Consider the following 15389-nt stretch of genomic DNA (forward strand, 5'->3'; position numbering starts at 1 on the left):
AAGTAAAGACTTGTGTCACTTAAGTTTCGTCGGTACGAAGTTACGGAAAATTAATTAACACACGGAGACGTAACAATATGTTAAAATAAACACAAGTATAAAGTGCTGGTAAGAACACTGACAAGAAGACAAGGTGGAAGAACTCTGAGATTTAATCGGTTACCTATGAGCAGCAATTACATTAACTGTTGTGATATAAACTAATCAATTAATCTAAATTTGTAATTGATTCATTTTTCCATATTGTTTCTTTTGTACCTATAGATTACTAAACATGGAATTTTAAAGGTTCTAAAACATTTAATAAATACTTCATATAATTACATTCATGTTTTATTTATTATATAAATTAGTGTTTCTGGTTATTACTGTTTTTTATATTATTCCATCAATCAAACTAATACCATTAATCTTTCAAGAACTACTTCTTGTAACCGTCACTCATGTAACTCCAACCATTTTTAAACAATACAAAAAATATAGTTTTTTGCAATATTATCCTAGTAAATTATAGTTGTTAACTTGAAGAATTTGTTGTAAAAATATTATTTAAAAAAAATTAAAGTCTGTATTATTATTAAAAAATTTATACAAGTTTTTTGCAATAAACTGCAAGTTATTTATTTTGTATCTAAATTACTTAGTTCATAATTACTTTCTATCAAATAACAGTGTATGTAGAATTAGTGCTAGGTGATTAATGGAATTTGCTAATTGATTAATTTTCACTCATTAATTAGTAATAATCAGAAACTAATCCTGATTAGTTATTATCTGTAATACAGTACATTACCTCCACTCACACGTATAGCTATTTTTGTTAAGTTTTCCCTATATGCAAAGAAATTTATTTTCATGCCACAAGCCTTGAACTCCCACGTACCCCATGATCAATGTGGTTCAACTGTATCTCGCATGTAAATCTCCATGCAACAAACCTCCACCAATAGTAGTGTGACACACCCTCTTGTAACATGTGACTACCTCTATTTGATTCTATTGAACTATCACTTATTGTTAGGAAATGATCAACTGAAGACATATTTCAGTTGTGCTCTTTTCACTTGTTCATTTATTTATTTTTTGCAAAGTAGCAATCTACCTGTTTATTTATTGACTACAGTTAGTTTTCTGTAGTAGTTTGCTACAATAGCTTACCCCTGTGATGGTGGACCATGGAGGAGTCCTGAATGTTATCATTTCCATTCAGTAGAGAGTAAGGTGGTGGTGTTCTGCTGGTGTAGATGGTGTTTTTGATCCTCCAATCATGTGCTCCACCTCCATGCAGTGAGTCCCAGAGGTGGATGTTGCACCCAACTTCTGTGTCGTTCTATCCAGAGGGGGATGTTGCATTTATTTTCTAGAGGTGATCCACTTCCGTGTGGAGGGATACAGAGGTTGGTGTTGCACTCCAACTTCTGTGTGGTCCTATCTGGGGGATGATGATGTGTATATTTAAAAATACATATGCTCCACTTCCATGTTGTGGGTCCTGGAGATAGATGCTGCATCCAGCTTCTGTGCAGTTCCATCCCGAGGGTGAGGTTGCATATCTTTTACAGAATCAACCCACTTCCCAATGTTGTAATCCCAATGCCGGTTGGTTTTGGACTGGAGTTGACCAGTCACATACAGTCCATCATGCCTTAGCCACTCTACACATTGGAACACATCTATTATAGCTTTCCCCACTTTCCTGTCTGTAGATGTTTTCTCTTCATTCTTTCTTCACTGGATTGATATTTTAGTATATTGTGATTCAGATTCGAACCCATCCAGTTTTTTCTCCCTTTTGGTTGTGCTCCTCCCACTTTCTGACCTTGTACGAGACACTTATTTACACACTGGGTGAAGAGTATACCTGGTACACAAATGGTCCGGTCTCCCACACATGTTCCTCTCCTATTGGGGATTACATTTCATGGGTGTTCTTCGGACTTTTTCAAAAAATAGTTCTTTCTATCCCTCCACCCATTCAGTGTGGAATTCCAGCTATACATGTCAGAAGAGGTAATGTACCATATTGGAAGTTATGATTTTCCTATGCTGAAAATATATATCTGATAGGTACTTACCTCCTCCAAACCTCTCCACCCTACCTCCCCACTGAAAACTGGTGCTTCCATTTCTGCCTACTCTTGAAGTGATAGTTTGGGTGAATTGAATAGAGGGAGTCATGCATCAGGAGGGTGTGTTGCACTTCTATTGGTGGAGGGTTGTCACATGATGACTTACATGCGAGACGCAGTTAAACCATCTTGATCATTAGGTATGTGAGAGTTTAAGGTTTGTGGCATTCAAGAAATGTTTTGCATATAGAGGGCAGCACTGCACAAAACACTTTGAGAAGGGGTATCTTTCAGAAAGATATTTTCAATATAGGAAAATAATAACTTTTTTGAAATTAGTCAATTGTAATTTTGATTAATTTGTTACTTTATGTGATACTAAGATGTAATCAATGCTGATAACTTACCAATTGATCAATCTGATTGCCGAGATCTATGTAGAACTATCGTATGACCTATCTTCATTTGACCTAAAATTTTAAAATTTACTCTCTATCTCTCTCTCTCTCAGTACCTGCTATTTGTCTGCAAAATATTCCTTTTTATACATTATTTCATTTCAGGTACTTTATATAAAAATCTTTGTAGCTATTTCACATCTTTCAGTGGATGTGTTTAGAAATTAGTATGTATGATTATAATATACAGTTTATAACTTTAAGAACTACCTGCCAGTTTGATGAAATAAAAATTCAACTACATGCCTACTGTCAGGGAAAATATATTAGAATTCAAAACCTTCTCTGAAGGTAAAAGAATTGTTTTCCTGTGACTGGAGTTTGTCTCAGCATTTGAAGAATTAAAAATACTTTTGACAATAGAAAATAGTTGTCTTTGTTGTTTTTTTCAGTTAAAAGGAAACTTTGAAGAAATCTGGATCTTTAATATGGTTTTTACTGAAAAGTTTTGAAAATTGAGTTATTTTAAATGTTTTTTAGCTTGGATCTTATGTATCAGATATAGTGCATGGTACATATTTATATCTTTTGTATGTGTGTGTGTGTTATAGATGAAATGACAGAAAGCTAAAGTACTTTTTTTTTCCAGCTGCTTCACCACCACCACTCCCTCCTAGACGATTTGCTCCATCATCAGGCAAAACTTATCCATCTGATGTTGACGAACTCATGTTAGTTCCTCCTCCTCCTCCTCCACAAGCTCAACAGTCTTCAGACATAGAAGATCTTATATTTTTTTCTGGTACAGATGAAGAAAAAGCAAACATGTCTCACAAAAACATTTTTATGAAAGATCTTTTAGAATCAGAATCTGATGACAATCTACCTTCACAGTGCTCATCTAACCAGATAAGCACATGTATAGAACCTATTAGGAGAGATAATTTTGCTGATATATCTTCAAAGTTTCAGACCAATCCTCAATATATGTGGTCAAATATGTCGTCTTTCTTTTCTCAAAGACCTAGTATCCAATCGCCACAGATCTTAGAGTATTCTCTCAGTGCTAATCCCCAATTTACACTGTATAATATACAACACAGTAATTCTTCACCAGAACTAGCAAATGTCTATAGAAATTCTGAAGACAGCAACATATCTGTTTTGACTGCAACTACTAATATACAGCTGGATAAAAATTATCCTAAAGGAAACAGTATTTGTGTCATAAATAGTAAAACTCGTCACATAAGTGTTGAATCAGTTTTAACTTCTTCAGAACCAAAAAATAGTAGTAATTTAATAGACCTCTTAGGTGTAGATCTTGAAACTTCCATTAATCAAAAAAGTTGTCAAAGTGCAGTTGATGATATTCTTAGTATGTTTGATCCTCTAATTGCTGAAAATAATAATCAAACAAAGCCAAAAGATTTCCAGATTGCTCTAGAAAATGAGAGGCAAGCTTTCATGGACTTCCACTTACCTGATCAGGTAGAGGGTTATGGTGAAAAAGATAATTTTGACTTTCTGTCTTCCACTGATGGCAAGGTGTGTCATGTTGAAGAGAAACTTAAGTTTTTTCCTACCTTAAAATTTAATGAAGTTACCAGTGACAAAGTTGTTGAAAAATCAGATATAAAAAATCCTCTGGAACCCATTGCTGGAAATTATATTAAGATTGTAAAGAGAAGCTATGTTTGTAATACTGAGCTAAATCATTTTTGTGATGAACTGAAACAACTGAGATCAGAATTTCCAAGTGATGATCATAACACAAATGAAGGCCTAGTGATAAGTGCAACATTAGAAAATAAACAGTACAATTCGTACAGTATTAAAATAGAAATTAGTTCTGAATATAGTGTTAGACCTATCACTTTTACCTGTGACATGGGAACAAGTATTGAACATATTATCAGTCATGTCGTATGCAGTACTTTTGATGATTTAAAGGACATAAACATGGATGACTTCATCCTAAAGGTTCATGGTCTTACTGAATATTTAACGTGTGACTCATCTCTAGGAGAATATGAATATGTTCAGTACTGTCAAAAATGTGACCAACCTGTTTGTCTCCGACTCATTCACGTGAAAGACTTAAAGCATCCTCTGGCAAGAACGCTTCAAGATGATATAGAGAGTTTCGAAATAAAACCTATTGACCTGATGTCACCCAAATTATCACTGACAGTTAACTTTGAGGCAGTCAAAATTGTAATGGAAACCCTCACAAAAGAGGTAGAAAAACTGAAAATACATGCTAGAAATGAACAAGAAGATACGCTACAACCTTTAGGTGTAATCCAAGCATTGAAAGCATTGTGTACGTTATCCCATGTGGAAACTGTAGAGATCAGTGATTCTCTTCAGAACCTGAAAGAAATATGTGAAACATTTGGAAAATCAGAATTCTGCCAAAGTAATATATTTTCACAGGATAAAAGTGTGAATGAGCATACTAATGATAATTTAACATCAACCCAGAAAGATAACACTTTACTCAGACTTGATTTGATTATTAATCAACTGTATGAAGCAGTATATCAGCTTCTTGTGATGTACTGCCAAGCCTATGAAGTAGATTTTACTTTGCAGTTTTCTTCTGATTTAGATAAAGAATTAAGTAGCAAAATGGATGTTACAAGCATATTAGACACACTTCTTGTTCACGTAGGGCCAGTTCATAGAGTTTTACCTCATTGGACAAATACTTTTGATCATTTTTTTGTTTCATGTGTGTTGTGTCATGGCTCTCAGGAAATAGCTTCTGTTACCACCTCCAAACCCATTCCTGTGAAAAAAAGCTTTTTTGATAGAATTGTTTTTGATGATTGGCTTCACTTTCAGACAGTCTGTCTTTGTACTTTGCCTAGAGAAGCAAAGTTATATTTTACACTTATTGGTGTTCCTGCTGTTCCTGCAGAATCCAAGCAAACAGAAGCTACTCAGAAAGAGAAAATTGTTATTGGCTGGTGTGGAATGAACTTGTTCAATTTTAAAGGAGAACTTTGTCAGGGTAACTACTTACTTGGCTTATGGTCTGATGAAATGAAGAAAGAAATGGGACCTGCTGTGTGCAATCCTAGTTCTAGCTGTCCAGTTTTACAAATCGGTCTTACTGAATTTGATAGTACAGTTGTATTCCCTGATGTAATTCAAGGAGATATTTCTGTAACCTACAAAAAGGACATTGATCAGCTTGACTTTGTTACTAGGAAACAACTTTTAGAGATTGTTCAAAAAGATCATCTTACTGGTATTTCCCAAGAGGAAAAGGAATTATTGTGGGCCAATCGCCATTGTATGTATGGCATTCCTGAAGCACTCCCAAAGATATTGCAGTCAGCTCATGGATGGGACTGGGCATGTTTATCTGATATATATTTCTTGTTGCAAGAGTGGTGTCCTTTGCCACCTATAGATGCTCTTGTGTTGTTACTGCGTCATTTTCCTGACTATAAAGTCCGTTATACAGCTGTCCAGTGGATTAAAAATGTGGGATGTGATGAATTGTGTGACTACCTTCCACAGCTTGTACAAGCCTTACGTTTTGAAACGTGGGACAGTTCTCCTCTAGCTTGGTTTCTGTTGGAGCGCTCTTTGACCAGTGTTAGAGTAACTCATCACTTGTACTGGCTTCTGAAACAGAATATTAATGATCCACTTGCTGGAAGAAGAATGAATTTAATGCTTAATGCTCTTCTCACTGTATCAGGCAAGGCTATGAGAGAGTTAATTGAAAATCAAGAATCTCTGCTAAATAGCTTGTCAGATATAGCTGATCGAATTAAGAATACTAAAGATTCTCTTCGTTTGTCCACCTTGCTTCAAGGATTAGAATCTATTCATCATAATCTTCAAAAAGACCCCACAGTCCTTCCTCTGAGCCCTAGTCTTGAAGTTCACGGAGTGGACATAAAATGTTGTAGCTATTTCACCTCTAATACACTTCCACTCAAGCTAATATTTAAAAGTTCTGAGGAAGGGACAAAACCAATAGAAACTATCTACAAAGTTGGAGATGACCTGCGTCAGGATATGCTAACTCTTCAGATGATAAGAATCATGGACAAACTGTGGCTGAAGGAAGGCCTGGATTTAAAAATTATCACTTTTACATGCATACCTACAGAAGTAAAAAAAGGCATTGTAGAGATGGTGACTGAAGCAGAAACATTGAGAAAAATTCAAACTGAACATGGCCTGACAGGTTCATTTAAAGATCGTCCTATAGCAGAATGGCTTCAAAAACACAATGCATCTGAACTTGAGTATCAACATGCAGTTGAAAACTTTTCTCTTTCCTGTGCTGGATACTGTGTAGCTACATACATTTTGGGAATATGTGATCGGCACAATGATAATATTATGTTAAAAACCTCAGGTCATATGTTTCATATTGATTTTGGAAAGTTCCTAGGTGATGCACAGACATTTGGTAACATAAAACGTGATCGAACACCATTTATTCTAACTTCAGACATGGTCTATGTTATCAATGGTGGTGACAAACCCTCTGAGAAGTTCCAGAACTTTATAGACATTTGTTGCCAGGCTTTTAATATTATTCGTCAACACAGAAGTATTTTATTGACTCTGTTCTCATTGATGGCTGCCTCTGATATCCCTGGAGTTACAGAGAGTGCAGTACACTATGTGCAGAAAGCACTTTTACCCCACATTTCTGAAGCAGAAGCTACTGCACATTTTACACGTATGATTGAAGACAGTTTAAAGTCTTGGTTTACCCAGTTTAATTTTTTCATCCACAACTTGGCTCAGTTACGTTTTACAGGAGATCACAATGATGAATTATTGTTATCCTTCAGTCCTAAGACCTTCACTAAACAGACTGATGGTTGTATAAAATTTTTAAAAGTGGTATCTTACCAAAAGCGCTATGATCCAGAAAAGTACTATGTTTATGAAATCAAGGTCACACGAGAAAATGTCAATCAGTCAATGACTGTTTTCCGCACCTATAGGGAATTCTGGGAATTTCATCAGAAGCTTTGCATGATGTTTCCATTAGCAAAGTTTCATCCTTTACCAAGAGGGTCTTTTGTTGGACGATCCAACATTAGAGAAGTTGCAGAACAGAGAATGATAGAAGTTGATAATTTTTTGAAACAGCTCTTGGGTATGGCTGATGAAATTGCTCATTGTTCATTGGTTTATACTTTCTTCCATCCACTCCTAAGAGACCAAGAAGGCTCTTCTCAGAATGCTGCATTGAGAGGTACAAATACTGTGACTCGGCGAAGAGAGTCAGGAGGTCGAATTAAGGGACAGGTAAAACTCTCTGTTGAATACAAGAACAACAGTCTCTTTGTGATGGTGATGCATGCTAAAAATCTGAGGTCTCTCAAGAACAGTGCTCCAGATTCTTATGTGAAAACATATTTAATCCCTGATCCACATAAGCTCACTAAGAGAAAAACAAAAGTCATTTGGAAGAATACACATCCAACTTTTATGGAAATGCTTGTGTATGGACTTCCTCTGGATGTAGTAAAGAGCCGTACTTTACACTTGTCTGTGTGGAATTTTGATAGAGTCCAAGAAAACGAGTTTCTAGGGTCAACCTTGATTCCCCTTAAAGAACTAAACCTGTTAAAGGAAAATGTTAGGTGGTACCCTCTAGGCAGCTTTTCTCTGTAATGTTTAAATAGTTACCCTCTGCTATTGTATTTATTTCTTTTCTGTTGCATATGTTTTATCTAATATTTCAACTTACATATTTTTCCTTAAAGAGATTACATTATTAAACTAATAGTAAAGAGAATTTGACCAGTGCAAGTGAAAATTATTTTGTGCCTTCAGTTTAAAAACGTTGTACTGCATGTAAGACATGGTTGTGTGGAACATTTTATGATGAGGAGGGTTCATTCATCAAACAACAGGATCAAAACGTACCATCTGTAAAAACAAAAATATCTACAGTACTTTTTACTTCCTGGATTTCAAAGATTCGTTATTTTTATTTCACATTTTCTATAATCTGTGTGGACTTTTATCTCTCACCCAAACTGTCTGTACTAAGAAGATTATTGACATCAGGCATACTTTGTTGTTTTTTTTCCAGAAAAATATATACTTTTTTGTAAATGTGAAAAATGTTCTCCAAAAAAGGGAAGAATTAGTCGGTGTAAACCTTAACTTGATGTAGTGCTACTCGACTTTTCTTAGCTACCACAAGTTATTGTTATATGTTAGAATTTTAAACACTTCCTTTCTACTTGAGATTTTCCAAAGTTTAACTTACCCTTATGCTAATTAACTTGTAAGCAAACAAAAATATTTTGTGCTCTGCTGGGTTCTAACAGCAGTTCTTAGTTTAATGGTAGATACATCCACATGTTTTGTTTTTTTTCTTTGGAGGTTTTTCTCTCTTCAAAGTTTTGCTTAATGTGGCAATAATAATTAAAAGGCATTTAATAAAAGGAAGAAATTTATATATAATTCTAGTATCAAAACATTTAGTGTAAAGCAACTTTTACTGGCTATAACTTTGAATCTTGCCAAATAACTGTAACTTTAGTCAGTTTTATGTTCCAGTAGTTATGTAACTAGCATCACAAAACTTATTATGTACACACACGTGGATCTAGTTTTCCATTAAGGTTAATGATAGTTTGTCACTTCATCTTTACAGAGGTTTAGATCATTTGAAGTCAAATAGTTTTAAAACTTGTATATTGATATTGTGACATTTTATATCTGTAGTATATAGTGATTAGGTTCCGGTGTATTTTTCTGAGTAAAAACAATCTTATCAAGAACTTTGGGAATATTTTTATGAATTCAAAGTCTGGAACAACAAGTTGAATATTATGGTTGTAGTGAATTTACTTATTTTTTCTTTTGAGTGTTTTAAGTGGACATTACACAATTGGCCTATCTATGCTGTGCCCACTTTGGGTATCTAAAGCCTGACTTTTAGCATTATAAGTCTTCAAGATTATAACTGAGCCACAAGGCTTGGCATGCATATCTTAAGATGCATTATTCTTTCTAGTTATTTCACAGAAAATTAGTATTATAGTAGAAAATTAAAATTTTGTATCGGGTCCTTGCAAATTATACATGTTCACTGTCCACCTTGAAAAATATGTAGTGTTAGCAAAGAGACTTTTAAAAGGCAAGCAAGGTTATGTTCATGCCAGTGATATATATATGTGGTGGTGTCAAATACAATTAATTCTAAAATTAATACTTGGCAATTTATAATTATATTTTAAAAAGTTAAAAAAGCACCTATAAAAGTATACTCAGTTACTTAAAAAGCTTATTTCACTCTTATCAATCACTAGACGATCACTTAGTTTGTGAGCATTAACATTGATCAAAATTTTATAAAAAAACAAAAAATAAGTTTTAAAGTGGTTAAATGTTGTGTATATAGATTGTAGAATACAATGCTATATTGCAGCCAGTGTGGCTTTTAAAAAGATGGGTCCAAAATAGTGTCTTGTATATTTATAGTAGTTGATTTCTTTGATCTTGTCTGATTTTATGGATTTTAGTCACTTACATTATAATACATTTTTTGACTAATGTACTTGCATATATGTTTATATTTATGATTGTTTCTATATATTTTTCTTAAAATCTAGAAAGTGTTGCATATTGTAAAACTACCATATAGCTATTTTATTATAATGTGTATATATATTCTCAAAATATTATTGTATCAAGGAAATTTTAGATAACACAAATCTTATTATACTGAAATCTGCTTGAAGGTTTTGGGTGGAATATCTTTGTCTGTTGACAGCATGTAGCTGGAGTTGGGTGAACATTATGTATTGCATAAGTCTAGAGTCCTTAGGTGGAATGGTGATTATAAATGCCTGAATCTGATTTATGCTTTGTTGTGGACTTAAGACAGATAGAGTGTGAAGAAGATTTTTAATTAAAAAAAATACTATGAAATCTATGATAAAACATATCATGAAATTGTTTGACATTTTCAAAATATAAACTTGCATATCTATTGCTGGAAAACTTGATTGAATCCCTTACTACTGTTTTGTAAATGTTTACCATAATTCCTCTGTAGTCCTGATGACAGCTTTGATTTAAGTTTGTTTTTTGTACTTGTTTGAAGAGATTTTTTTGAAGGTTTGTAGTTCTCTTTTATATGAACATCTTTCATAAAACAAAATTAAAACCAGTATTATCCTTTAAATTCATTTCTTACATGATAATAAAACTCTTACAATTCTGGTTTTCACTTACTAGCTAGTTGAAAGTAGGCATTGAAGTTAATCTAAATATTGAAAATATTTTACACTTTTGTTATGGGCCCTGATTAAAGCTCACATTTAAAATTACTTACAGTATCTTATTTGTATTTTGGTAGTAAATATTTTTTATTTTTGTTTCTTTTTGAAAAATGCTTGTGTGTTTCTGCATGTCAAAATTGTTTGCCATTATTTGCAAAAGCAACTGACAAACTAGATGGTTTATCATGTGAGCATTATTTTAAATGTGTGCTTCACTATTGTTTAAGACCAAAGAGAATTTATTTTGCCAGATTATTTTTCCTTAAAGTTTTCATTTGGGAAGGTTAAAGATAGAAAGTTGTGAAGAGCTTTAGTAGCTGAGTTTGTGATGAAAACCACCTTGGTGCTGAAAAATATAGTAGTTTGTTCTTAACCTTTAATTAGCACAATTTGTTTCTATACAGAATCACCTTTGAGCTATTATAAGTTATGGTGACATATAAATTTAGTTGAAACTACCTTGTACATAGAAAATAATAAATACATCCATAATGTTAGCTGTAACCAAGTGACAGTACTTGAAACCTTATGAAGGGGTTATTATGTATATAACTGCTGCTGGAGCTATTGCTATTTTAGCTACTTGATTGTTTTTAGTGATTTTATTAAAATTTATAATCATTGCTTGAAATTTTAAATATTTTCTGCTTCTTATTATTTTTTCATAAATGAGGTATGCTTTATTACATGTGTGTATGTGTACAGGTTTCCTCTCATAGTTTTACATGTGCATGTTCAAGGGATATAGATGCCTTTTTTTTCTACTAACAAATGGATTTTTTTTACCATACAGTACCAACTGTTTTTTAATCTGTAAATATGGAAAGCTAGGATTTTTTTATACAAATATAATTCTGATTGTAAAGGAAATAAATAATGAATAACTGAAACTTCTATGAACAAGAAATTGGTATTGTTTAGTTATTTATATTCAGACACTCCTAAATAAATCAAAACTTACTTATACTAATTACATAACTATAACCAACAGATTAAATGAACATTTGATTGTTACTTTCAGGATACTATTTTGAATCTTAGACAGTACTGAATATAATAATATTAACTTCAGGTCAGAGCAAGCTACCTACCGAGTTTAAAAAGTAAAAATCCACTCGGCAATGACTATAGGATGATGATGATGGTTTTAAAATCAATAGTAATGTAAAAGCAGAATTTACTTTGTTAATATTAGGCCTCAGCTTATGTATAATATTTATTGGTGTTAATAATAATAGGACTATTAATTATTTTAGGAATGCAGTAAACTTAGGAATATAACAAGGAAAAATCCTGTATGTCTTTATAATTTTTCTAATACTAGGTGACAAATGCAGTGTATTCCAGTACTTAAAAGCATAAGAACTTTTAAAGTACTTGCCTAGTTATCAGCAAGACAAAAAGTTGAGAACAAATCAGTAAAAACAAAACTCAAAAAAGCAAAATTTAAAAGTTAGTATGAACTGAACCTATATTTTTAGATAAACTTTTATTTTAAATATGTATTTGTAGAATATTAAACTTTTTATAAGTAAATGTAACTTGCTTTACAAAAGTACGAAAATAAAGTACTTTTAATATTATACATAACATTCAATGAATACCTTATGGATAAAGAATCGGGAATATATTGATTTGTGGTATAATTAGTTGCATGTTAAAAAAAGGCATGAATCATTAAACTCTTCCAAATTAACTGTTTGAATTAGAGGCAAGTGAAAACAGTATTTCAGCTCTGTTTTTGTGTGTGTGTGGCAATCTTGCACCTATACATGATTAACAAAATTGTAAATAATCTTATAGTATTAAGTGTTTTTTTTATGCTAATGGTATATACATTTGTACTTGTGTATTTATAATGAACTACTTCCAGAGAAGTGGTTATTTTTTAATTTAGCTTAGAATAGATTTCAGTGGTAACTGAAATTTGTGAAGTTTTTATAAACTTTAATGTATTGCATGTATACAAGTATCTGTTGTCTGCTCTTCCAGTTACATAACATAATTTTCCCACAATCCCATTTTTGTTTGATGTTTGCATACTTTTGATAGAAATAAAAATTGCTTTTAAGTATTTATACACATGTAATGTTTGTTAATTTGAAGTATAAAACTGAAATCTTGAGACAATGTTTACCAACAATCATTAAATCAAAATTCAAAGGTCTAGAAATCTACATCAATTTGAAAAATTATCTTTGCAAAAGTTACTATGAAATAAAAAATATTGTTTTCTAAAGTATAAAAAATAAAATATGCCTTATTTTCAAAAAAGAAACAAGTTTGTATAAATGACTAAACAAACAAAAAAGTGTTACAAACGAAATTTGTCTCAATGTACTTATGAAGATTGATCGGTTGGGTGTTGTAAATTCTATAACAATTATCGATATTGACACGAACCATTTAAGTATCTATATTATTTATTTACCAATGTTTCAGTAACTGTGCAGTTCACCATCAGAGCATATGCATGTTTCAAATTGTAAAGAAATCATTGTTCTACACAACACTGATACATGGGGCACCAAAATAAGATAATATTTCTAATAATGTAGTTGATTTAAAATTTAAATATGCAGTTAATACTTAGTGTTTCAACGATTATACAATTCGCCAATACCAGTAATAACTGCTAAATATTTTTTGACGTGTTAGAAACATTTTTGTACTGCATGTACCACACCATGTTAGGGGTTTGTAGAAAAATGTTTTTTATGATAATCATTGTCATTAATTGCCTTGTTGATGATTACCTGTACAGTCACCAAACATTGCAAAATATATTTTAAAAAAACGCTTGTATGGTTGGCATCAATATAAATAATTATGATAGAAAAAAAAAACAGCTGCAAATAACATTTAGGTGTCATATAAAAATTCTAGTTTTTAGTTAGTTGTTTTTAACTATATATTGTTTTGTGGAAAAAGAATTTCTCCAGAACAAAGAATATTAAATTTAACCAACATTTCTCAACTTTCAGAAGTGGGGGCTATCTGAAAAACTGAATAGCATGCTCTCTAATCCCTTTCTTTCCATACAGTAATGTCATGCTCATGTACTGAATTTTAGCTTCATCATTGAGATATGAACCCACAACCTGGAAGTGATTTAGGATCGACATTTGAAAAGGTCTAACTTGGTTGAGATCTTTATTATTTTCAAATCCCTTTATTTCAGTAGTCCCTCTGTTAGTGTTATCATAAACTCGCACAGACACAAAGTAACCTACTGACTACTGTTTCCCTAGGTCAATGCCCAAATACAGCTTGCATTTTATTAGCTTTTCAGAGTTGGAATGGCAACAACCAGAGCCTGTTTCGGATCCTCCTACATTAAATCTCTTTAACTTAAGTTTAACTACAGTATTAAGTCTTATACAATCAATTCACTAGTTGTATAGAATAGTGCAGTAGCCAACAGAGATTCAGTCTACAATCTTCTTGAGACAAAAACTCTTTTTGTGTTTCAACTAATTTTATGCTTCACGGAACTTCGTTATACAAGTGTAAAAAAAATTAAATAAAAATATTGGGAAGTAGGAATGGGAGCATCAAAAAGGAAGGAAACAAGGTAGGGATGGATGGGTAACATTACAACCTCAAAGTGGGTGAAGCTATTATTCGTCCCACACCTACTTCGTGTGCTTTTTGAAACTTGGTTATTGTTCAAACTAAATGAAAAGTGTATATAGCTAAAGTTCTCTATTTTTAACTTTGTTTCAGTAACCAACTACAGATGTATGTATGTAATCAAATTACATGCCCCTAACGAGCTGGGAGGTGTTTGATGTTGAAAGTGAGATAGGAAGCTCCAATTGTCATACTTTGCTCATAGGAGACATTATAGCCATCTAACTGGTAAGGGGTGTGCCAAAAAAATAATATCAAACTGCTGATTTTTGAAATTTTAAAACTTGTTGAGTATTTAGAAAAGATTAGCTATTGATAAAATTCAATTCAAGTCTATAATTGGATAAAAGTTAAAAGTAAAACTCAAGGTAGGAATGGGTGAAATGATGACCACGCCCACTTTGAGGCTGCGCCATGTCAAAAACCACCGAGTGTTGAAGTGTTTCCTGCCCATTCCTACCTTGTTTCCTTACTTTTTTGGTGCTCCCATTCCTACTTCCTTTTTATTCGAAAATCGTTTACACTTTTCTCATAGCTTTTATTTTTTAGTACTATAAACCTTGAAGCCCCCCAGTGACACAGCGGTATGTCTGCGGGCTTACAACGCTAGAAACCGGGTTTCGATACCCGTGGTGGGCAGAGCATAGATAGCCCTTGTGTAGCTTTGTGCATAATTAAAAACAAACAAACAATAAACCTTGAAAGTGACTTGGCTCTAAGCTTATCCTTCTGGTGGCTTTTCTTAGAGCTACCTCTCGATATTTTCTGGTTTTTTTTGGTACTGATATCTTTGCTTTAGTTTTTCTGTCATATATCCAGGGTGGCAGGCTTTTCTTTGGCTGGATTAATGGCTAAGGCTTGTTTTGCGTATTCATCATTACTGTTTCTAACCTTATCTATATTCTTATAGTAATGCTCTCTTCACTGGGACCAAAACTTTTCAAGGTTATCAACATAATGTTGCGTAAGCGAGGTCACGTGACTAGTATCACGCCAGG

The 15389-nt window shown here is 32.8% G+C and overlaps 1 protein-coding gene across 2 annotated transcripts in view; it reads left to right on the forward strand.

Moving 5' to 3' along the window:
• Positions 1–12836, forward strand: part of LOC106466353 (phosphatidylinositol 4-phosphate 3-kinase C2 domain-containing subunit alpha-like) — a 46386-nt gene extending 33550 nt beyond the window's left edge. For both annotated transcript variants that reach the window (XM_013926632.2, XM_022394342.1), the window contains exon 3: positions 3117–12836. In XM_013926632.2, coding sequence (XP_013782086.2) covers positions 3117–8131 — 5015 coding nt within the window. In that variant the 3' untranslated portion in view covers positions 8132–12836. The remainder of the gene's footprint in view (positions 1–3116) is intronic.
• Positions 12837–15389: the final 2553 nt, after the last annotated feature.

This window comes from Limulus polyphemus, unplaced genomic scaffold (genome assembly GCF_000517525.1).
Source record: "Limulus polyphemus unplaced genomic scaffold, Limulus_polyphemus-2.1.2 Scaffold2233, whole genome shotgun sequence".
Lineage (NCBI taxonomy): Eukaryota > Metazoa > Arthropoda > Merostomata > Xiphosura > Limulidae > Limulus > Limulus polyphemus.